Source organism: Calliopsis andreniformis, chromosome 5, assembly GCF_051401765.1.
Source record: "Calliopsis andreniformis isolate RMS-2024a chromosome 5, iyCalAndr_principal, whole genome shotgun sequence".
NCBI classification, from domain to species: Eukaryota; Metazoa; Arthropoda; class Insecta; order Hymenoptera; family Andrenidae; genus Calliopsis; species Calliopsis andreniformis.
In genome coordinates this window covers 7,763,680-7,787,087 of record NC_135066.1, presented here as the reverse complement: position 1 = coordinate 7,787,087, position 23,408 = coordinate 7,763,680, and the positions used below count along the sequence as shown (strand labels likewise).

At 34.1% G+C, this 23,408-nt stretch overlaps 3 protein-coding genes across 9 annotated transcripts in view; 1 reads left to right on the top strand and 2 right to left on the bottom strand.

The window, feature by feature from the left end:
- Positions 1–8,302, top strand: part of Arms (Ankyrin repeat-rich membrane spanning) — a 39,756-nt gene extending 31,454 nt beyond the window's left edge. For 5 of the 7 annotated variants that reach the window (XM_076377458.1, XM_076377457.1, XM_076377455.1 and 2 more), the window contains 13 exons: positions 85–249; positions 333–540; positions 618–1,040; positions 1,404–1,626; positions 1,710–1,889; positions 1,963–2,422; positions 2,492–2,657; positions 2,769–3,234; positions 3,315–3,488; positions 3,633–3,780; positions 3,854–3,963; positions 4,199–4,313; positions 5,661–8,302. In XM_076377458.1, the coding sequence (XP_076233573.1) occupies positions 85–249; positions 333–540; positions 618–1,040; positions 1,404–1,626; positions 1,710–1,889; positions 1,963–2,422; positions 2,492–2,657; positions 2,769–3,234; positions 3,315–3,488; positions 3,633–3,780; positions 3,854–3,963; positions 4,199–4,313; positions 5,661–6,421 (3,599 nt within the window). In that variant the 3' untranslated portion in view covers positions 6,422–8,302. Of the gene's footprint in view, positions 1–84; positions 250–332; positions 541–617; positions 1,041–1,403; positions 1,627–1,709; positions 1,890–1,962; positions 2,423–2,491; positions 2,658–2,768; positions 3,235–3,314; positions 3,489–3,632; positions 3,781–3,853; positions 3,964–4,038; positions 4,078–4,198; positions 4,337–5,660 lie in introns of those variants that run through there. The other 2 variants (XR_013001839.1, XM_076377453.1) reach the window with 2 other exon arrangements.
- Positions 8,303–9,649: 1,347 nt separating this feature from the next.
- Yrt (erythrocyte membrane protein band 4.1-like yurt) lies at positions 9,650–14,360 on the bottom strand. Its single transcript, XM_076377748.1, has 7 exons — positions 14,173–14,360; positions 13,633–13,780; positions 12,808–12,984; positions 12,012–12,710; positions 11,493–11,926; positions 10,688–11,116; positions 9,650–10,479 (listed from the first exon to the last, which is right to left on the bottom strand). Exons 1-7 carry the CDS (start codon positions 14,335–14,337, stop codon positions 10,351–10,353), a joined length of 2,181 nt encoding a protein of 726 aa, XP_076233863.1. The 5' UTR covers positions 14,338–14,360; the 3' UTR covers positions 9,650–10,350.
- A 1,091-nt stretch (positions 14,361–15,451) lies between these two features.
- LOC143179400 (uncharacterized) lies at positions 15,452–22,140 on the bottom strand. Its single transcript, XM_076378615.1, has 16 exons — positions 22,067–22,140; positions 21,847–21,969; positions 20,982–21,367; positions 20,722–20,914; positions 20,335–20,524; positions 20,016–20,262; positions 19,826–19,940; positions 19,452–19,765; positions 19,086–19,296; positions 18,849–19,013; positions 18,423–18,781; positions 17,981–18,135; positions 17,625–17,903; positions 17,146–17,393; positions 16,933–17,062; positions 15,452–16,686 (listed from the first exon to the last, which is right to left on the bottom strand). The coding sequence occupies exons 2-16, from the start codon at positions 21,871–21,873 to the stop codon at positions 16,574–16,576; spliced, it is 3,132 nt and encodes a 1,043-aa protein (XP_076234730.1). The 5' UTR covers positions 21,874–21,969; positions 22,067–22,140; the 3' UTR covers positions 15,452–16,573.
- Positions 22,141–23,408: the final 1,268 nt, after the last annotated feature.

Genomic DNA, 23,408 nt, shown 5'->3' with positions numbered 1-23,408 from the left:
GCGGGAAATAAACACACTGGTCGATTTTGTAAAAGTATTTATATTGTAAAATGAAAAATAATATTCATTTTTTTATTCTTTTAGGACGCCTTAATACTAATGAAGATAATGAAAACATGCTCGGTTACGATTTGTATAGTAGTGCATTGGCAGACATACTCAGTGAACCCTCCCTTTCAACACCAATAACAGTTGGTCTTTATGCAAAATGGGGTTCTGGAAAGTCTTTTTTATTAAATAAATTGAGAGGTAATAATTATAAAGCATTTTTGTTCCATAAAACATTACAGAGATCATTCAAAAGAGTTTTGATGCTCACTTCAATGTTCCAGAGGAAATGAAAAACTTTGCACGCCAGTGGATAGATCCTGTATTCCAGTTCTCTTTCTTACTTTTTGTAGTGATATCTCACGTATCTTTATTAGTGGGTATCACCATAGGTCTTGCCCTACAATCATGGATCGTTGGTCTTGTCTGTGGTATATGTCTCATATTTATTTCATATGCGTTTTTGATACTAGTCTGGTATGCTAATAAAAGGTAAGAAGACAAATTTAAAGACATGCATGACTTTCCTTTTTTTTTTTTGTATTTTATAATTTCGAAATTAATTATAGGTACGACTGGTATTGGCCATACAATTTTACAGTAGCTCTAACTACAAAGTTAAATTCGTTGAAACTGCTATTACAAGTGATTTTCTGTCATCCTCCTGGTGGTCGAGTTCACGACGGTGTAACTGTTCAGCCAATAAAATTTTATTTCACTGATCAGACTCGAGTCGGTACAACAGCCGCTGGAGAAAATGCTGTAGTACAAATGGTGGGATCTCTTTATGACTCCATCGAAAATGACTTCGGGTCTTTGTCCACAAGATTGTATAGAGCATTCAGACCAAAACCTGATAAATCAACTACGACTTGGAAGTGGAGACACCTTTGTTGCCTACCGTATATAGTCATATTCGAGTTTTGCTTTTGCAGTTTGCTGGTCGGTATTTCCGTGCTAACTGTCTACCTCATCGATATTTCTAACAGCGAGTGAGTACATAATACGTTCGGGCTGTTCTCATAATCTTTTAACCCTAGAATGGCAAACTGTTTTTTCAGACTGATACACGGCACACTGAGTCTTTCAGATTTAGCATAATTTTCACACATTTTGAACGTATAAAAAATTCTGTAAAAATTCACTAAGATACTTTCAAGTACATAGTTTAACGTTATAAAATTCAAATGTTAAAAAAAATGAAAGAACACTTGCACACTGTAATTATTTTGCAGTACAGTAACAGAAATCAGTATTTTGCTGGGGTCATGAAAACACCTCTGTGCCATTCTAGGGTTAATATTACATATATCTTCCTATTTATATATTTACTTACATTTTTTTATCTATCGTAGACCAACTATAGAGAAGGTTACAGCGCATATTATTATGATAACTGTTGCTTTAATATTAGCTGTCAGCGTAATAGCAAATTTGTATACGTGGAGTCGAACATTGAAGGCGCTAGTTTTCTCCCAAAGGCGACACCTTCAACGCAGTATTTCCAAGTTAGAAACATTAAAGAGTGAAGGCTTTATACAAACGTTAAAAAGCGAAGTCAATTTAATGACGGAAATGGTATGTAAGTTGTTAATAAAATAATATATTGCCATATGTTTATCTAAAACTTTGTATTGACGAAAGTTTTCATATAAAAACAGGTGAAGTGTTTGGATAGTTTCATGGCTCAACAAAGTAGATTAGTGATAATCGTAGATGGTTTGGACAGTTGTGAACAAGATAAAGTGCTACTAGTTTTGGATGCTATACAGGCGCTATTTAGTGATAATGGTTATCCATTCGTTGTTATATTAGCAATTGATCCACATATTATTGCTAAGGTATAAGTTTCGAAAGACATTAACGAAAAGATGTTATTGTCTTCATTATTCCTGAATTTATTAACTTTTCTAGGCAGTAGAAGTCAATAGTAGAAGATTATTTACAGAATCCAATATTGGAGGGCATGATTATTTACGCAACATGGTGCACCTCCCATTTTATTTACAAAATAGTGGTTTACGAAAGGTAAAAATTGCTCAACAGACTGCGCAACATAGTAGAAAAACCACGTGGACTGAGGCTGAAGAGAGTGTTAATTATACCGCTACGAGTACAATGCATCATTCTGTATCGAATCGAAGACTTAGCTCAGAGTCTGCGATAATGAACAGTAACGAAAAGTTGAAGCCACAAAGTAGGAAAGGCAGTAGAAAATTACGACTGAGTGAATCGATTGCCAGTAGCATTGGTAGTAATTTAAATCGCCTGGGTGGAGCACAAGATCTTAATAAGATGCTTCTCACCGATGATTACTTTAGCGATGTGAATCCCCGTAGCATGAGAAGACTAATGAATGTCGTTTACGTTACTGGTAACAAACAAATTCTTAATTCGTAAAATATTTGCCCTGCAATATATTTGACAGTACTGTCTATTTCAGGGAGATTATTAAAAGCATTCCAAATAGATTTCAACTGGTATCACTTAGCCAGTTGGATTAACATCACCGAACAATGGCCATTTAGAACGTCTTGGTTGATCTTACACTACGATATGTACGAGGATAGTTTAGACGATTCCATGTCGTTGAAAAGCCTTTACGATAAGTACGTTTCAGAAATATACTGTGAAATATAGTCAGAAATATAGTCAGAAATATACTGTGTCTTTTGTTTTTGTAATTGGCATTTACTGCATGTTTCTATTTAAATTATTAGGATACGTCCTCAGATACCAGTACTCAAAGAAGTTCAGCCTCTGTTAGAAATGGATAGAGATGAACGTAAGCTGGATATTTTTCTAACTTTCCATCGCTCCAGTTTACTTGTTAGCGACATGAAGATATTTTTACCATTCACGATCAACCTTGATCCATATATTAAGAAAAAGATTAAGGAAGAGCAGCAAAGTATAGAAGAAGAAGTAGGTCTCGGGCCATACAAGCAGTATAGTCCTTGGACTGTACACGATAGTACCCACGACCAATGGAATATAAACAAAAGTGGTTTAGCAAACCGAGGTACGAAATTTGCCAGAGTACCTACTGTACAAGTACATCCACCGATTTCATCAACTCCGTCGTGGTACGTGCAGCCATCGTACGATTGGCAAAATCCATCTTGGACACAAATGCCTCCTATGGAACCCACGGTTAAACCTCTTTCTGCAACTACAAGTTTACCGGTACAGTATATGTGACATATTTAGAAAATTATGTATAATCATGTTCACTATCTAAGATTACGTGTTTCTTTCCTTTTTAGTCCGAGATTTTGGAGACAAAACTTTCGTCTCTAACAGTGAATGGCGTTTGTGATCTTATCGATAAGATCGAAAGTCTAAATTTAAATCTAGCACCTCAGTACAAAAATGTTATTAAAGAAAATAACATTAACGGCAGAGTTCTACTGCATTGTGATCTGCAAGAGTTGAAAAAAGTAAGTTTTTATTGTCTTTAATTTTTTCTTATACGAATGAAGAAACTTGTACTTTTTTCTTGATATGCAGTACGGTATATTACTGAATGATTTCTTGTATCTAGGAAGATAGATACTAAATAGAAACAAATATTTTCTTTTCAGGTTCTTAAAATGGCATTTGGGGACTGGGAGCTTTTCCGCATGGTAATTGTTTCATTAAGAGAATTAGAGTTATCTTCATTTACTACACATGAAGAAGGTCCTCGAAGCGTCAGATTCACTGTAGGTTCAGAACAAATTCAAAGAAAAGGTACGCACAATCATTTCCTGCATAAACTAAAATCATAAATATGGAAATTACGTATCATTTTATTGTATCATAGACAGTAGTTCAATGCGTGGGCCCTCACACGTCGAAAAAGAGAAAGGAACATCAAGAACCGATGGTCCATCTAGACGAGATCAAACTAAGCAATCTATTATGGAAAAACAAGTAAGCTTTTTTAAAACACATTATTAAAACAACGAACACAATTTATGGATTCTAACAATTAAATAATTACTAAAGTTTTATTCTCGTTACGCTCGTACTTGGTTATAGTTCCAGGTAAGCGAAAACATATTTAACGTTTTTCCACAGCAAAAAAAAACATTTAGTCATTATTTTTTAAAATCCTGATTGTTACCAAAAGATCATTAAGAAATTAACAATTGATTCATCTTGGTAGGTGACTTTAGAAGAGCAAATGATATGTGGAGCATTGCAAACTTTGAATGAAGAAGCCTGCGAAGATGTATTAGATGTACCATCTTCTGCAGTGGTACCATCAGACTCACTATCAGGTGAGACTTCTTCTCTTCTACATTCACTGCCTTTGGTGATAGTTCAAGAGCCGCCGCAACGAGATCAAAAGTGTGACGTCGTGCTCGAGTACAGTACAAATCTTTAGTGAATCCAAATTAAGGATGATGTGCCATGTTTATACCCGTACCAAGATGGTACTCACCATGCAAGATGGTTTTGTACACTCGTCAATCGTGATCTGAATACTAGAAAATTTTGTCAATATATGTCTATTATTTAAGTGTTTCCTAATGTAATGTAGTACACTACAAGCAGTATTACCAATGATAGATGTACTTGTTCAAAAGGGAGTCAATAGGAATAGTTTTTATATACGTATTCTAAGATCACATGAAGAAACCAAAGAAATAATCGTCCAAAATGTCATGATTGCGAAAAATATCGCTTCTACGTCAACAATTAACCAATATACAAATGAATTATGCGAGACTGGATCTTTGTAAATAGATGAAAGATATAAAATGAATGTAGCCTGTAAAATAAAGCAAGCGCTATCCGTTTGATAAATAACATTTAACGATAGTAATTTTGATTGTATTGCGTTATTATGGGATGTAATAAAAATGCCATTTCCGTGTAGTAACTTATAGTATACGAATAGCATTGCTTGTGAGAAAATGTAACATTTTATACTCCGAAAATTATGGAACCCTTGTTAACTAAGTTAATCTGTATGAGAAACGAGTTGTTATCAGTGCTAATGAGTTTTGGTATTATTTTATTTACAAGTGCTGTTGATTAGCTCTTAGACTTGAAACCTATTATTTTCCATAATGAACATTTGTGAAACAGACTGTGATAATCATTACTTGTTACGTCGTTGAACGAATATATATTTCCTTCATTCTGGGATGTTTATGCCGATATATCTTGTATACTTAGAAAGATAAGCTTCTACGCGACAGAGAGTTTTTATAATACCAAAGCAAACAGCCACGGTTATATTTCAACTACAATTAATGTATCCTTTGTACATCGTGTACAAATACCACCGTAATTAGATTGTTAGAATTATTATATTATATATATGCGAATGGCAATAAAACTTTATTGGAACCTTAAAGTGAGATTATCTTTCTTACGGACTAGATCTATAAGCTCGCTGAGTGTATGCTTTCATTTTATATCTTTTTTCTAAAAACAAGATCGATACTAATAATCCGCAAGTTGACATAGAAATACCATAATCACAATTTATTAGAAAATTCTTAGCAAGAGTGACGTTACTTAGCTCACGACGCTTTGATCCCTAATTCATTCTTCAACTCATTACAATTGAACAAAACTTAAAGTACACATCGAATAACATCGAGTTCTGTTTTTAGGATCGGTAGCAGCGGCTCCTCAAGATACGGATTACGTGATCCTTCAATCCAATCCTCTGTTACATTGGGTACCCGTCAACGACGAGCCAGAAACCTCGGATGATAGCTCGCTCGAGTCCACGGTACATCTTCAGCGCACCAATTCGCAGCGTAGCATCGCGTCCCAGCTCAGCACAAGATCAGCTTGTTCATTCGGGCGTAGAGACCCACGAAAAGGTGGAGGGAACTCCACCAGCAGTAGACCAGTGTCCCTCTTCGTCTCTCCGCCAGCCTCTCCGAGACCTGCCTTCAGATCAAAATCAACCGATGAGAATTATGTAACGAATAACGTACCTTTAAAGCCTAGTATCTCGACACCACTCAATAAACGACGCTCTACGTCGACGCTGAACGAAGAAGTAGTATTATCAGTTCCGGTTCCAAACTCGAGCTTAGAGAAATTGTCGAAGCTGAAAGATCGCCTGATGGGGACCTTGCCAGCTTCACCAGCTCCAGTTGAAAGCGAGGATGAATCCACGCCGTTGGTGTCTGAGTTGTCCACCCCGACTCATTCGCAATCAGACAGCGTGTTTAGACACGATTGCAGCGAAGAAAATAGTAGCTCGATCTCTTCGAATAAGAGTCTGCCTCGGGATGGGGAGCGATCCCACGAAGTTGATTGTTCTGACACAGTCAGCCTAATGGTGAGGGAGTCGTCCCATGTACGATTTCTGTCGCGACAAAATGCAGAGGAGTGGGACAATCCTGAGACACCTGTCTGACACCTGTTGCGCAATCAGTGGTTGATACCTTAGCGATACGCAGCAGTAGACGGTACGACAGGGTGAAACACCTGAAGATACACGGCTGATTATTTCCATTGCGTTTTAACTGAAAACATAGTGACCAAGAGTAACCGTTGCTCAGTTTAAAAGAGTTAGTTTTTTCACAACTTCAAACGTAACGAATCTATTCAGATGTGTATATTTAGATATTTGACCGTATGTAATTTTAAGAGATATGTACTTAAGGAATCGGTGGTTTGTGATAATACTTCTAAATGTAGCAAGATGAAGTACTGATTCGACAGTGCATTGTAAATAACTGTAGATGATACTTTTTAGGTGATGAAAAATTCAAAGGTGTTCATGCATTAGATATTGAATGAGTTTTTAGTTTGAATAATAGGAAAAGGATATACTATGATTTGATTTGAATGATAGAACAGAGCGTATCGTGATCTACAATTATGTGTAAGGTGCCCGTTTTAGCGTCCGGATTTTTACTCACTTCAGCGCCTATCGCATAAGCCTACTTGTTCTAGGAAATGTGATCTTGGAGTGAGCTTTGAGTTCAATATCTCATAAGGGAAGTACCCCAAGCGATAATTTTCGATTTTAATAAAACTTGACAGATTCGTAAAATAGTAGAAAATCAAGGACATGTATTTCTTCATATCGACTCTCATCCACGTTAAGGAGGTGGAAACCGCGCACCGAGTTGCGGGTGGAAACTATATTTCGCCTAAATTATCACTGAGAGTAGTTCTCTTGTAAGACAAATAAAATTTTTAAAAATTACCTGCCTAAATAATCGTCTAGATGTAGTCTCAGACAGCGGACATTAAAACGGGCACCACTGTATTTGGCCTTGACAGATGTAACGAGCATTCCTTGATACTCTTAACGCATTTAACGTGGCAGACGTATTAATTCCTCGCAGAAGGGGAGAACTGATATCGAAGCAAGAAATGAACTTGTTTTACTGCGTCATAAATATTCGCGTAATGCAAAAATCGATTGGTCAATATGTGAGGAAGGTTCGAAATGTATAATTCCGACACAGTTGAATAAATAGTGAGATATTTTAACGCACCATTTAGTGATTATCACGCATAAGATATGAAGCTGTAATGTAAACAAAGTTTTACTTTTGATTTGTTTCATAAAATGACGTTGATTTCTCAATTCCAAGCTAAATTATCAGATGTCTGTTCGCTTGACGTTTCAAAATATCAAATAATAAGATATGTTTGGATTAGTAAATGTTTGAACTTGAAGATAAAGTTACCAAACTCATACTGCTTCCGTTATTGCACTTGTGGAAAATGTATGTAGCAAATTTTAAAAACTAGATAATTAAAGCTTCCCATTCATTAACTGTTAATTAGTTTACGAAAAGCTATTACAAAATTATTAAAATGCACTTTAGAATATTTTAAATTATTTATGTAGTTACATTTTTATTAGAGATTTTATTTACTCTTATGTTAGGCTCTAATCAGTAATAGTCATGTTTAAGTTTCTATTTTATATAAATAAATTATAAGTTCAAAGTGTCATAAAGAAGATACCATCATTTTGTTTACTTTAGACGTGTCAATGCTTAGTTTGTATAATATATAAAAAAATACAGGTATCATTGCGAGATTTAGAATACAAATTTTTAATAATACCTTTTTATTACAAAGCAAAAATTATACATAGTGTATATAACAGTATATTATGTATATATAACGCATCAGGACGGAATACATTAGGGGTATCGATTAATAATAGCACTGTAAACACAGGTAATAGATATATTAGATTCTCAAACGATAGTATATCGTATGTACTTTGCTTATTGCTATTAAATACAATATATTTAAATATGTAAATGAACGTAAAACATTCTACTTTCATAAATGCATGTATATGGAATACAATAAGTACTTCAACAGCCTTTACGTAATTCGCCAAAAAAGACGAGTTTCATTTTTTATAATTAGGTGTCTTTTACAATTTAGAATGTTTCCTAATTACAATTTTAGATGCCATCGTAATTTATAATTTACATAATACTTGATCAGATCTAAAAAAGGAAAGCATAAAGATTTAACGAGTTTCAAAACTTTTAGAAGTTTACAAAATATTTAAAAAAATTATATTTTGTTTAATTGTATAGATGTCTTTTTACTTTTACTCCAAAAGTAGAAACTACATCTCATTAAATCTTTTGAATTTTTATATTTGTTAGACTATTTTAATTTATTGTATTACGAATTCTTTTTTTAACGAAATACTGATACATCAGTTACAAAACACTGTAACTCTATAAATAATAGAAATTACAATAGAAATAAATCATTTTACTTTTCTAGTTATATGTAAGCAATACAACATAACAATTGATTAAAATTTAATCATATTATTCATTAGGAAAATTGGATTTATGTAACTTGTACCATATGGTAGTCATAGGTACATTGATATAGAGTACAACATTTACTTTCGAAAAAGTTACCATTTTCATTTTTCATAAAAGATGATTAATGAAAAAAATTAATAATCTTTTATGAAGTTATCATATCATACCAATATTAATGTACATATTTTTACAAGCAATGTTCAAGTCAAATGAAGTGTTTGAATACTACATATTTTATTTTATTACCTTTAAAGGCACTATGGCAAGTAGAAATTCTTAAACTATGTCAAAGTTTAAATGCATTCATCATCTTATTAATTGGAGATGCAAACGTTGTTTATAAATTAAATAATGTATGAAATTTGTTCAATTTTATATAAGTATACAATTAGGCATAAGACTGCGAACACACATGTTTTTACTAAACAGTATTTTAAAAATTTATATAGCCTTCATTTAATGTCTTCTCCTTTTTAAAGAGCACCGTACCTTTTCAATGTGTGTATACTGTTCTCATACATATTGTCAGGATGCAAGAGCACTTAATTTTTTGTAACAATCAATAAAATTATCTTAGTCAATAATAAATGCAGAACATATCTACATAATACATATGGCAAAATTTGATACGAAATACGTCAAGATATAAGTAAAAGATAACTGTATAGGAAAAAGCAAACATATAAATATGGAATACTATTTTTGTAATGAAGCAATATTGTTTTTAAGTAATAGTTTTATGGTGTTCAGAAGTACTAATGCAATTTCTAAATGATGTAGTTTATGTATGCTATAAATGTTGTTCCCTTCAAATTGTTGAGTTTGCACGGCAAGAATATAAAGTAAAAAGCTAATAATATTCAATCTGTAATTATATTTATACATTTCGTAATTTAGAATTGAACTGATGTTTACTGCTTTTAAGATTAATTCAACCATTTGAAAACGAGCATTTATCAAATTCAAGTAACACTGATAATAAAAAATATTTGGTATTTGCAAAATATAAAGTTTGATTGGTCCCATTATGAATTCGAATTAAGTTTAACAATACCGCTTATAGCACCGAGCAAACGGAGCGACGAAGGGGCCCCGCACTTATTGGTAGTTACTTCCACATTTTATACAAAAAAAGTAAATGTAATTGTAATAATCGATGTATTCAATTTTTTAACATATTTTTAGAACTATATTCTTGTAGTAAATTTAAATTAAAGATCGAATCAACAGAATTAGGATCTGCTGTAAAATGTAGTTTCTTCAAAAATGTACAAAGGTTTTTAAATTATATAATATAGTATCATCTTTTTGTTCGAACTGAACAAACTAGTTGCTCTGAGCACGGCAATCTCGAGAGACGGCAGTGAATTTTGATCTTGTATTTCTCCTTATATTAAACAATATTGTATTCTTGGAGGCACTTTAAAAACATTGTTAAGTATACAGGCCAAGGAAGACGAGACTTAATATATACCTTGATTAATTCAGTACTTTTCCTGCATTCCATTGAACAAATAATACTTCAGAGTTGCGTTGTAATTACTGTCTTCCTTGTGATAACAGTATGCTTGATAGGAGTTTGATCCGTTGTATTTTGGGATGGATCAGCTACTAACCAAGGACTAATGTCAGAAACTGCCGAATTGTCATCCTATAACAAACAAATAGTACGTCGATTGAAAAAAATTTCAGTGGATTATTGCAGAAATAAAAACTGAATGTACAAAGACTAAAACATATGCATGTATTTACACGCGGTATTTGCACCAATCAAACAAAGCGTCTTTTCACATTACATGAGTATAATACAAGGACTTTATTATGATAAACAGCTTGCAAGCATTAAGAATGTACCACACCTTGTGAGTAAGAGTTGTAGTAGTTGTTTGTATCTCTTCAGTTTTCACAACTCTTGCTCCATTTTTCTCTGTTTCAGGTTCAACTTTCTTTTCAACAACGGGCTGTACTTCTTTGAATGGGTTGAGTAAACCCAAAAATGGATTCGAATCAATAAATGGATTCGTATTTGCTTTCTTCTCATCTTCTGGTTTCGTATCGTCTTCCGCATTTTCAGATGCATTAGTAATTACTTCGTTGCTGCTTTCGCTGGTAAATGGATTGAATGGATTTTGAGATTGATTTGAAATTTTCGGATTCAGTTGTGTGGTCTTTTGTTCGATTTGTCCCCAGCTATCCAAAGAGAAGTGCGTTACAGTCACATTATCGTCCATCGTTGTAGGATTCATCGTTGTAGCACCAGTGACAGAAAGAGTTAGTTTGTCTCCACCCTAAATAGTAGACAATGCAAACAAGCAAACGAATCACAACTAAAGCGTAGAAGCAAAAGACAATGGAAGAACAAGTATTTATCAAAAGTACGTCTGCACGTAACAACATAAATTGTATCTAGTACAGTACAACGTAAATATGGAACAGCGACATGTAAAGATATTTCAGTTTGTCAAATGATAAAGTAATGCAAGTACAGTTATTACTTTACAATTATAACGCGCTATTATTACTGTAATATTTGTGTTTAACATCTACAAAATTCTGATTCGAATATTAATCTATTCTACTGTAATAAATTATTAGAAAATTTTGTTTCAACTTTTTGTATTAGCAGAAATATGTCTAACAGTATCAAAAGTATTGTTTCCTTACCACAGATACGATTGTTGCCGCGTCAGAATGTTGATTATTTTTTGTAACAATTGCAGGTGCATCTGTAGAGGTAATTGAAACTAGGTTCGAATTTTTTCCCTGTTCAAGAGACTTGGCCTTTAATATATTACATTTCAAGGATTCTGGTGGAATCGGTGTGCGAGGAGGCAACGAAGATGTTCCACCAACTTGATTATTTGGCACTAATTGCACTTGATTCGTAATATTCTCAATAGTCAAACTTGTTTTCACCGGATCTGATTCTTTTTCTGTACTAGCTATTGCCGTCTGATTTCTGGGCTCCAAAGGTTGCTGGTCTTTGGCAAGTGACTTTAATAAAGAATCTACCAAAGGCGAAGATGTGCCATGTATACTGGAATCAGACGATTTTGTACTGCATTGACTTGGCTGACGTTGCAAAGGTTGTTCCTCAGCTGAAAGTAAAAATGTTCTTTAGCAAATAGAAGAATAAAATAGAATGCATTTTTGTTAGTAATCGAAATTCATTTTTGAACTTACTTGGAAGTGGCGAAGGTTGTGGTTGTTCTGTTTGCTGGCGTTGACGTTCTCTTAAAACATGACTCTGTCGTCGCGCATACCTCTGACTCGGACGTCGTTCAAATTGCACTGTTCTACGAGCTCTGTTCAACTGAGTCGTTTGAAATTCAGTTTTACCGCTATAACGGAAACGTGAGCCCATACGGAAAAAGTTTTGACGGCCACTTGCACCTTTAACGGGAGCTCGTAGCCTGAAGAAAGCGTGATGTTCTACAGCACATTTCCACAGGTGCTTGCAAGCTTTCTCGTTAACCAATCTAAACACAAATGTATGTTCTTGCTCTCCCCTTCCTTCGTCATCTTCTTCCACAACAACTAATGTCAATTTTTTCTTCTTAAAATCCAGACGTCCGATTTTTGGCCAAAAGAATAAACCTATCTTTTGAGTGCCTTCGAAAACCAAGATTCCTGTTGGCGTTAGTCCTAGGGAGTATTCGCAAGCGTCTTTTCCAAGAACAGTGTGCATATCTACGCCGTACATGTCCAACCATTTGGCCTTACTAAGATACGCCGATTCAGCTTGCGCAGGACTGAGTCCAGAGCATTTGGCATATTCTTCAAGTATTTCTAATTCCATTTGCTCTGTTTGACCTGGCACAAATCGAAACTCTGACACTGTAGCGGCACTATGTATGGCAGGATCATAATCACCAAGTTCAGCTGAAAATACAAAGATATTGCAGATTGATTGAATAACGCGATACAGTCTCAAAAGGAGAAATTTTCCTGATCAATTTGCATGATTTCTGATGCTTACATTGAAGAGCCAAAGCAGCTAATTGAACTGCTACTTGGTGAGGGCAGTGAAGTTTGCCTTCCAAAACATCTTGTTTCAATTGCAAGAAGAACTGATATCTTGTTAATTCTTCACGTAAAGTATTAGGCTCTGATGAATAAAATTTCACCTTCAGTCGTAAAGTATATGGTGGTCCAACTGTAAAAAGAAGCAATTTTCTCTATAATATTTACTAAATACTAATTTTATTTTACATCTAAATTATTAAAGGTGAAATAATTAGACTGTGCCACAATATTCTTTGAATAGAAAAAAAAAAAACAAGAAAAATGTTATATCTAAACACAGACCTGGAAATGCTTAGTTAACAAAGTATGAGATTATTTTTTATATACATTTCTTAATATAGATATAGACCAGTGTTGTCCAGCAAAGAGGTCCTTTCCAGCTATTCTTGTGATGTACTGATACATTGTGCACAATTTTTAAATATTCTAACAACAGATCTACTAGTCTTAGCAAGATAGCAAGATCATTCAAGCATTCTGATATTTCCCTAACATGATAGAATTCATTTTCAAATTTTCAAATTTTCAAATCTTCAAATTTTCAAATATTCAAATCTTTAACTGATAAATTTTCAAAGTTGTTTTATATATTTGTTTTAATTTTCCAAATTCCAATTTTTAGAAATCTGTATTTGAACTCTAACTACCTTGGTATGATAAGTATTATGTATTGCATAAATTTCCTAACAATATAAACAGGAATAGGAAAGCCTAGAAAGTCACATGAGCTCTTACTTAGACAACACTGCTTTAGACTAAATATAAAAGTATATCATACTTTTAACTTGCTTCTTTATAGGCTTTGTTGGATCCAACCAGTGTTGAACATTATTACTATCCGTATATTGCAATCCAAAATAGTCTTTCTCTATTAAATCTAAACTATAAAATACTTGTTCGTATAAGTCACTAGCCAATGCCTTTTTCTGTAACAGAGGAATATTTTGATATACTGAATAAACATACTGAATCATAACATACTTTGTTGTAAACAGCCTTCAAATTCCATAATTCTCCAAACCTGTTGTCACAGATAAAAATATTATGTAAAACCAATCCAAAAACAAGCTGTCAATACCAAATACTGCGAGACTTAAACAATACTTTCCCAACAGCTTTCTGCTGAAAATCATAACACTTGTTTGTTGCAACAATAACATAACTCAGAACTTACGATTTTCAAGGAAATTACATAATATTCTCACTTATTAAAAATTATCCTCCTACAATACCTCAGAAATAGCAAATTTCGGAGTTATGCCATTATTGCGTGAAATGAACAGTAAGTAAAGCAACTTTAGTAAACTTTCTGACTTACTGACAACTCTATAGGTAGGTCAGTCCCATCCAATAAAACGACTCTGCACTGAACAACATTCTTGTTGCTCAGCAACCGCTGATTTTTAATCTGCGACGATGTAGTTTGCCCGCTGACACTACGCGCTCTGCGTCGTGATAGGAACCTTAACATTTTATTTGACATACGTCTAAGCGTTTGGCGGCCGCGAAAACAATCCGGGACCCATATAAAGCTACATTCCTTGTCGCGCGTGTATTTTTCCTCGTGGCACGTAGTCAGCAACTACGCCCACTTTTATGCACGCTCGCAAGTAAACACGAATGTCCAACGAAATAATCACAGGCTCTAAACGCACATGTTGAAAGGTGGATTACGAAAAGTTTCGCCTCATTTTCGTTCGTTGGTTCACATTCGTTGGCCACGATAAATAGCGTGAACTACAGCTGCCCGAGGGAGGTAGATACGGACATTTCGATTACGGTAAAGCCAAGTATATTTTTTCTGTTTTGATTCAGATGGCGCTACTAGCTATCGACGAGATTTATCTACTTATCTAGATTTTTCTCATTTTCTTTTTTACATCTTTGAAACATCGTAATTGACTATTGATGAGGTGTAGAAAAAAGTTTACTGCTTAGACGAATGTAAATGTGACGAGGTATAGAATACGTATGTTCTTGTCACGTAATATATTTTTTGTCGCATATCCGGAAGACTCGCAACTTGATTTATCATTTCTGTATCATTCTTAACGTTATCGATTGAGTCTGAAAGAAGATTACAACACTACGAGTGGCAGGGATTAAAAGTAAATACGGAGGGATTTAGAATATAAATCGATTTAAATGTTATGACTAATTTCAGGAAATGCGTTATTACATAATAATTTTTTATTTTTAGGAATAACAGAGAAATTTGTTGTTGTCATTGGTCCAGCGATCGATAAAGGATAGTGGAATAACTAAATTATTTTAGAATTATATAAACAATAGCACATACAATAGCATACTTGAAATTGATTCTATATATTATATTTTATTCTATTCAGATTTTAAAATATCTAGAATCTAGAAACTAGGTCTAGACGTAACATGAGAAATATCGATTTATTCATATAATAAAATATGTTATTCTAATAATTTATACATGCAATAGAAATGTAAAATAATCCACTCTATACTATATTTTTTTTTTATTTCAAAACTTAAAATGAAAATAATCATGAAAATAATTCTAGTTTGTATGACAAATTTAGTTAATGTTATGTATGCAGGACTTAGGAAATAAAACACACATATAAAAATAAAATGTAACCTCGTTTATTGATTACAAATGGTCACTTGTTACAGATGTATGATGTTGGCAGTTAGCACTTAAATCATAGCGCATTTTCGATGTGATACAGTATTAAATTCTCGGAACTCGCGTTACATATTGTATGATTGATGGTATTGAAAAATATTTATCAGTATATACAGCGTCTATGTCATGTACTCCTCAGAGAAAAATAATGTATTTAAATTTCGTGCGATTCGCAAAAAGCTACGTACAAATTGTAGATTATCTTTTATATTTTATTATTTCCTCTATCGTTTCACGCGCACAATAATGTTTCTCTTTGTTTAAGCAATTACTATTGCGATCAGTATGTACAATAAAAATACATATTTCATGTGCACGATATGATTCGAAATTTTTCTCAATCGCTCGACATAAAAAAAATCATTCATTGAGCTTTTTGGGTGCTCCGTATGCATATTTAACATGTTCTTTACGGCGTCACTATCATTCGTTTAAAATGATTTGACAGAGAACGTGTTAAAGAATCATGATAAATATAAAATGACACGTAACTACCATCAAAAACGCAGAAACTATTCAAATATGCGAAATCAGAATCCTAGTCAAGTAGAGAAAGGATACTAACGGAAACACTGGATACAATTATCGCACCTTGATTACATGAGGGTATTTCCCTGACTTGACAAAAAGGGTTAAATGCTATAAAAACAGGTAAAAAATCTCTAAATGCGGCAGTTGATATTTGATTTATGCGATGCTCATCGCAAGACTTATCAGCGTCAGAACTCCTAGTCATCCTCGCTACTAAATACAGTTGTCTAGTAACTTCGATAAGCTCTGCATGACATTTCGATTGTGTGTAGAAAATAAGCATTCATTTCTTTCTAAACTATAGAAAAAATACTGATCCTGCGTATCGTGTATCCATTGCGTATTTATTTTTGACAGTATCACGTGTCGGGCAGAAAACCCAGACGGCTCTCATAAGCCTGAGTTTAAAAAGATCCAGATACCACTGACAATGAGAAAATATTACTCTTGCACCGACGGCATTTGCGTGCAGTAAGTTGATTTCTCGTATTTGGAACGATCGATGGCTTAACAGTGAAGACTATTGTCAGTAAAATTCTGAATCTGAACTGTGTTGTGAATCACCGCTTCTACCATTTAAATAGACTTCTGATGTTTGTTGAATCGATGGAGACTGTTGCGCTGTTTCCCAATGCTGACCTGTGAGAGTAATAAGATTATTTGATAATGCATTCACCTGACACTTGCGGCTAAAAGAAATTCGAGAGGACATAACTAGACTGCGCATTTTTACGTAAATATAAATTCTCATAAATGAAACGTAAATAAAAATTCATTTCATTGTAAGTTTTTATATATTCAAAGTTTCCATAAATACATGAAAATCTGCAGTCTACTCATAACAAAAATTTGCCCTTGCCTCTGCAATTAATTTCATAAACATACCGTGTGCGGCAAGTATGGTGGCCAAACATCGAGCCACAGCGCGACTTGGAGCACAAGCCAATGCAGGAGTAAGACCGTCTACGTCAACTGCTACTACACTCGCTCCCAATTGCAATAAACGTCGCGTCACCTGCAAATATAAATCTCGATAACTTCGAGGAATAATTTTATATTAGCTTAACTTAATGTACTCGCAAGAACTTATTCGCTTACCTTTACAAGTCCATTTCTTGCTGCTAAATGTAAAGGAGTTCTTTGCTGCTTATTGGCCATATTAACAACAGCAAGACGTTGTTGCTGTACGTGTTGCGGTATACTCTCGCTATTCGTATTACCCGAATCGATCCAATTCAATAACAGTGAAGCGGCAGCAGAATGGCGTCTTTGACAAGCCAAGTGCAGGGCTGTGTTCCTATTACAATCAACTGCACTCACGTCAGCTCCTCGTTCAAGTAATAATTCTGTAATTATAAAATTATTGTCAGCACCAAGAAATATTGAAGGGACAACTGAAGAGTTCGACGCAAAAACTGACCAGCCCCAATTTTTAACAAAAACGACTATTTGTGTTGATTTTTAAGTACTTTAGTATTTAGTTGTTCTTTTGTTAATAATGCGAAATTTTATAAACTGTGGAAGATCGGTTTTTGCACTGAACTCTTCAATGAGATTTATTATTAAATCAAATTTACCAATAATACCACACTGGCCTGTAACTGCGGCACAAAGAAGAGGTGTTCTACCTGAGTAATCTGGAACTTCAAGACCAGCTAATTCTGAACCAACAGAGTTTAAGATCAACCTTGCACATTCAAGGGTACCTGCACTGGCCGCAACATGTAAAGGTAACCTATCACCTGTACTATCTTTCAAAGCAGCAACTTTTTTTCCTCCAAACGTATTTATTAATAATTTTAAGCAATCTACTGATCCCTGATACACGGCGCAATGGACAGGAGAGAATGGATTGCCTATATATAAAAAGAGGAAAAGTAAATCAAACTCGCAGTTAGAACTGTAAATTCATTGATACATGAAAAATATTTACCATCCAAAGAACCGATTACATTTTGTTCCAAGAGATATTCCACACAATTAGAATTACCATTATAACACGCCCAATGAAGAACTGTACAATCTTGATCGTCCTTCAAGGCAGCAGCACCAGGATCAGCTTTAACAAGTGCAGCTAATGCTTTCACTCTGCGGGAAAATTTAGTTCGAATGAAGCAGAGATATAAATATATCCTTTGATTAAGGGGCCATCTTGCTGTGATAACTCGAAAATAACACGATCCTTAGAAATTTTTTTGCAAAAATTATACAACGTATCATTTTGAAACTTAATATATCCACCCTTTTTGCTTTAAAAAATTTAGAAATAATCTTTGAAAACGATACGCTGTATAGTTATTAAAAAAAAATTTTTAAAGATCGCCTTATTTTCGACCCGTCACAACAAAATGGCCCCTTAAATGAAGGGGACCAACCTTCCACACGCAGCGGCTAAATGTAATGGCGTTTTACCATTCGTATCTTGTACCGCAACTCGTGCACCATGCGACAATAACAACTTCACTAGCTGGTGATCGCGTTCGCTAAACACTGCTCGAAATAATGGCGTGTGTTTGTTTACGTCTGGCAAATTACAATCAGCTTTATATTTCAAAAGTAAATTGACGCACTCTGTATTACTGTTTGCCACTGCTAACGTTAAAGCAGTACGCTGTTTTGCGTCGTAGCAATCAACAACGCTTGGGTCTTCTGCGTTCTCCAAAAGAAGCACGAGACAACCAGAATAACCTGTCGCAGCTGCACAATGCAAGGGAGTGCGCCTTGCGATAGTATCCTAAAGATTAACAATCGTCAGTTTACAAGAATTTTCTACAAACGGAAAAAGTCTTCTGAAGTCATACTTGAACTGATACAAAAGCTCCATGTGCTAACAACAGTTGAACACATTGTCGATGACCTTTACAAGAAGCTAGATGTAAAGGCGTTTTACCGGTATCTTCTTCAATGTTAGTATTTGGAAATAGCATGAGCAACAATCTCAATATTTCGCTGTGCCCATAATATGCCTAAAAGTATGCACACATATATAGTATCTATTTCCAATACAAGAATACATTAAAACAATTCTTTAACCGTACTGCAAGATGTAATGGCGTTAACGCTGGTGGTGATAGTTCCTGTTTGCCAGTAGAAGTAGATGGTGTCGTTAAATTTATTTGAGGGCAAGCTTCTAAAAGAGCTTCCAACGCTGACTGATTTCCACCGGCAACTGCATAATGAATAGCAGTGAAACCACGTTTATCGCGTAAACGTGGATCTGCTTTATGCTTTAGTAAATACTTTACGCATCTAAAAAATATTAATAAGTTATTATACTATTTAACATATCATTATTTCTTTTAAATAAGTTGTATAATCGGTCAAAGAATATTTTATTTTACTGTTACATCTGCATCGATAGTTGCATGGTAAATTGAAAGCTTTATATATATTTTAATACTTACTGAGCTCCAACGTCTGCAGGATTGGATGATGCTGCCGCTAAATGCAAGGGAGTTGCACCGTCTACATCTTGCGCATTGGAATCGCTTCCAAATCCAACCAATGTGAAAACGCAGAAATAATGTCCCTGACTAGCGGCATAATGAAGTGCCAATCTATTGTCATTATCGCTTAATCGAAAATTAGCACCACTTGACAAGAGTAAATCTAAGCAATCTACGGATCCTTTGAATGCTGCTAAATGCAACGGCGTCTTGCCACCAAAATCTCTGGAATCTATATGCCGGCTATCGACTTGTAATAGTTTTCTACACACCTGTATGTATTATTTGAAATATTAATATCAAATTGATGGAAATACATAAGCATACTTTACCTCAATATGGCCTGCTAAACAACTTAAATGTAACGCCGTGCGTAATTCAGTATTACGCGCTGCTGGGGATGCACCATATTCTAGCAAAGTTGTTGTTAAACATTCATGACCGAACCTGCAACATATTTTATATCGAAACGAATATTGTAGCAAGTTAATGGACGAAACTAGTATTTCTAGTGCACTTTACCAAGCAGCTATATGTAAAGCAGTATTTCGAATTTCATCCATAGTATCTGGTGATGCTCCGGCATCGAGTAACGTTTTTGAACGAGTAAATCTTCCGTGGATTGCAGTCATATGTAAAGGTGTACGTCCATCCTTCGATTGAACATTTATTTTCGCACCTGCTTGTAAAAGTACTTCTAAACAGTGAACACTGGGTGTACTAACAGCAGCAACGTGTAGCGGAGTTTGTCGTTGGTAATTCACAGCCTCTGTTTAGACAGTCATTCGTTATAAACTTAATGAAATAACATTGATACCGATAAATTTTTAAATCATCTCACCAACGTTTGCATTGTTAGCAATTAATTCTTTAACTGCGTCTGCATGGCCATTTAAACACGCAATATGCAGGGGTGTATTTCCGTACCTGTTTTTCGCTTCTATGTCTGCCCCGGCATTAATTAATATCTGTATACATTCTATACCACCAGAAGCTGCAGCTGCATGCAATGGAGTATACAAATCTCGATCCTTAACATACAAATAACAATGTAAAATTATCCTATAATTATATCTGTGGTTGTAACGAAAGAGACACAAGTCAGATATTTCATTTTATTGTAATTTTTAAGAAAGAAGATCCTTTAATTCAATTTTGTGAAAATGTAACTTGTGTCCTTTGTCTTTATTGCTACAGTACATAAAACTCTTAGGGAAATTGATATTACTTTAACATTCACATCTGCTCCTTGCTCAATAAGTAACTTCACAATATTATCATGCCCCATGTATGCTGCAAAATGTAAAGGTCTACGATTCTTTTTATCATAAGCATTTGTTACACAGCCAATCTTGATCAAGTATTCTGTCATTTCAAGGTGTCCATTATAAGCTGCATGATGTAAACTTGTTCTACCACTCCTGCAAACATTTATTTATTTATGTACATTTAAACAACAGATTATACAAGGATATCTAAGACACAAACCTGTCTGCTACATTAACATTTCTTAAATATGGAACTATTAGTTTTGCACATTGTATTCCATTATTTGCTGCTGCTACATGTAAGGGAGTTAGCCAGTTACGATCTCTAGTATTGACATTTGCTTTATGATCTAATAAAACTTCTACTACATTATGATTCCCTGAGCAACAGGCCCTATGTAATGGAGTTAACCAATTCCTATCTTTAGCATTTACTATAGCTCCATGCAATAGAAGCATTTTCACAATTATTGCATCTCCCTTATATGCAGCTGCATGCAAAAGGGAACGTTGTTCTGAGTCTTGCCAATTTGTATCTTCTTGCTTAGATAATAGCTCTAAAACGTTTTCTATGTCTCTGAAGAATATGGCTCTCAATAGAGGAGACTGTAAAAAGATGTATAAAATTTGATAACCATTTAATGTATGTAATAAATACAAAATATATTATAGAAATAAAGCACATAATAAACAAAAAACATTATAATTGTTGCTAAAACTAATTTTGACTCAAAAATACGATATGATACAATGCAGTTTTAATGAGAATTGATCAATAATGTTAAACTTTTACCCAGTAGTATATATTACAAAGTAAATACATACATATTAATACACATAACTAAATACATTTACTTTTCAAAAAATGAAAACTTATGAGCAACATTAAAAGATACTAAAAACAGGAGGTAACTATTTTAATATAGGTATTAATAACATATAATGCTGCAGAACAACTATATCAGAAAATTGAGAAGAAACCGAACAATTGACACATGAGTCTAACCTCCGGCTTTGCGGTTTCTTTAATGTATTCAGCGATTGTTCAAAGAAATGTATTCATTAAAAGAAATTAAAGAACATACCCCATCGTATAGATACTGCGTGTTCATGATTAACCGCTTTCTCAATTTGTACGAATACAGGAGTATTTATAAAAATACAGTTACAAGACCGTAGAGAACTGACATGGTAGTGTGTGAGTCATACTGCAATACGAATAGTTCAGTATATTACTTTCATTTTCCAACCGACAATTTCTTACGGACGTAATATTAAAACTCAGCTATTGTTTTAGACAAATACCGGCATCATTCAAGTGAAAAGAATTATCAAAGTGTGTATAACGACTCTATCTTTAGGTATAAACAGCCCCAGCTATCTTCTTATGCACTCCATCTTTGTTTCTGTCAAGTTATCAGAAGCTTGTAAACAGATAAATATAACATACAATGCAATCGCGCGAAAGTTCAAGTTCCTTTATTTGAATTACTGTTTGTCATATTATATTTTTTTAGGTCTAATATGCGATTAGATGACAAATAATTGCAATATACATTTGAATCATGATCATAGTTTTAGAGTGCAAATGTAGCGTAACTTTTTGCTTATTTAAGTACAGATTTATTTTAAGCGTGGTCAAAAATGTAGTTCCATATTTTACGTGTACAAGGTGTTCAAAATAGCGTATAAAATTTTTTTGTTTCTGGCTTCGTTACAAACAGATGAAAAAGCTTCCCTCTGGCAATACAATATTGTGATTTCAACGCGTTAATTTTAAGTTCATAATGGATGTCGATTTAATCGACCCATCCGAATGTTTAATCAACAACAGGACGATTTTAAAGAGTCCAGAGGAGGATTCAAAAACCGCTTATCTAAGCGTAGTACCGTCAACTATAAAATTTAGTTTCAATGCTAAGGACCTTAAGATCCAAGAAAAAACAGTAGAGATCACAAATTACTTCTCTAAATCGTGTCCCATTCAACTATCGCCATTAGACACTCAGCATTTCCGGATCGACAACACTCTTCAGGTAATAGATTTCTGTTCAGAACAGAGGCAGATTAAGGTGTACTAACTGAGATCCGAGACGCAATACAAAATTAGGATTATATTATTATAGAGAAAATGGCTCAGTCCAGGAGCAGTACATAAAATAAGTATTCGTTTTATACCAGATGAAATCAGGGATTATAACAGTATCTTAAAGATTCGTTATTTTGAAAGTCGAATCTTGCAAATCAAGATTATTGCAAAAATTAAAAACACTATTGTTTTTCCCACTAATATAAACTTTGGGAACGTTCCACTCTATCAGGTGTAAGTTTCTTTCTCAATTTTCTTACGATTCATTTGTGAAATATGATTCATTGTTCAAGGGTTCACCATAAATTACCTATATATTCTTATGGAGAAAAAAAGATATCTTTCGTCATTTTACCGTCTACAAAGCATCCTTCCGTCGGCATTTTTCCTTCATCAGGTAAATTTATTTTCTATTATTTTAATGATTCTCAACTAACAGTAATATGGTTTATACATTTATTGTAACATATCGCTTGTTCACTTTCTAGGCAATGTAAGACCAGACCGAGAACCTGTAATAGTCAAAATAATTTATGTACCTTTGCAATACATAACAAT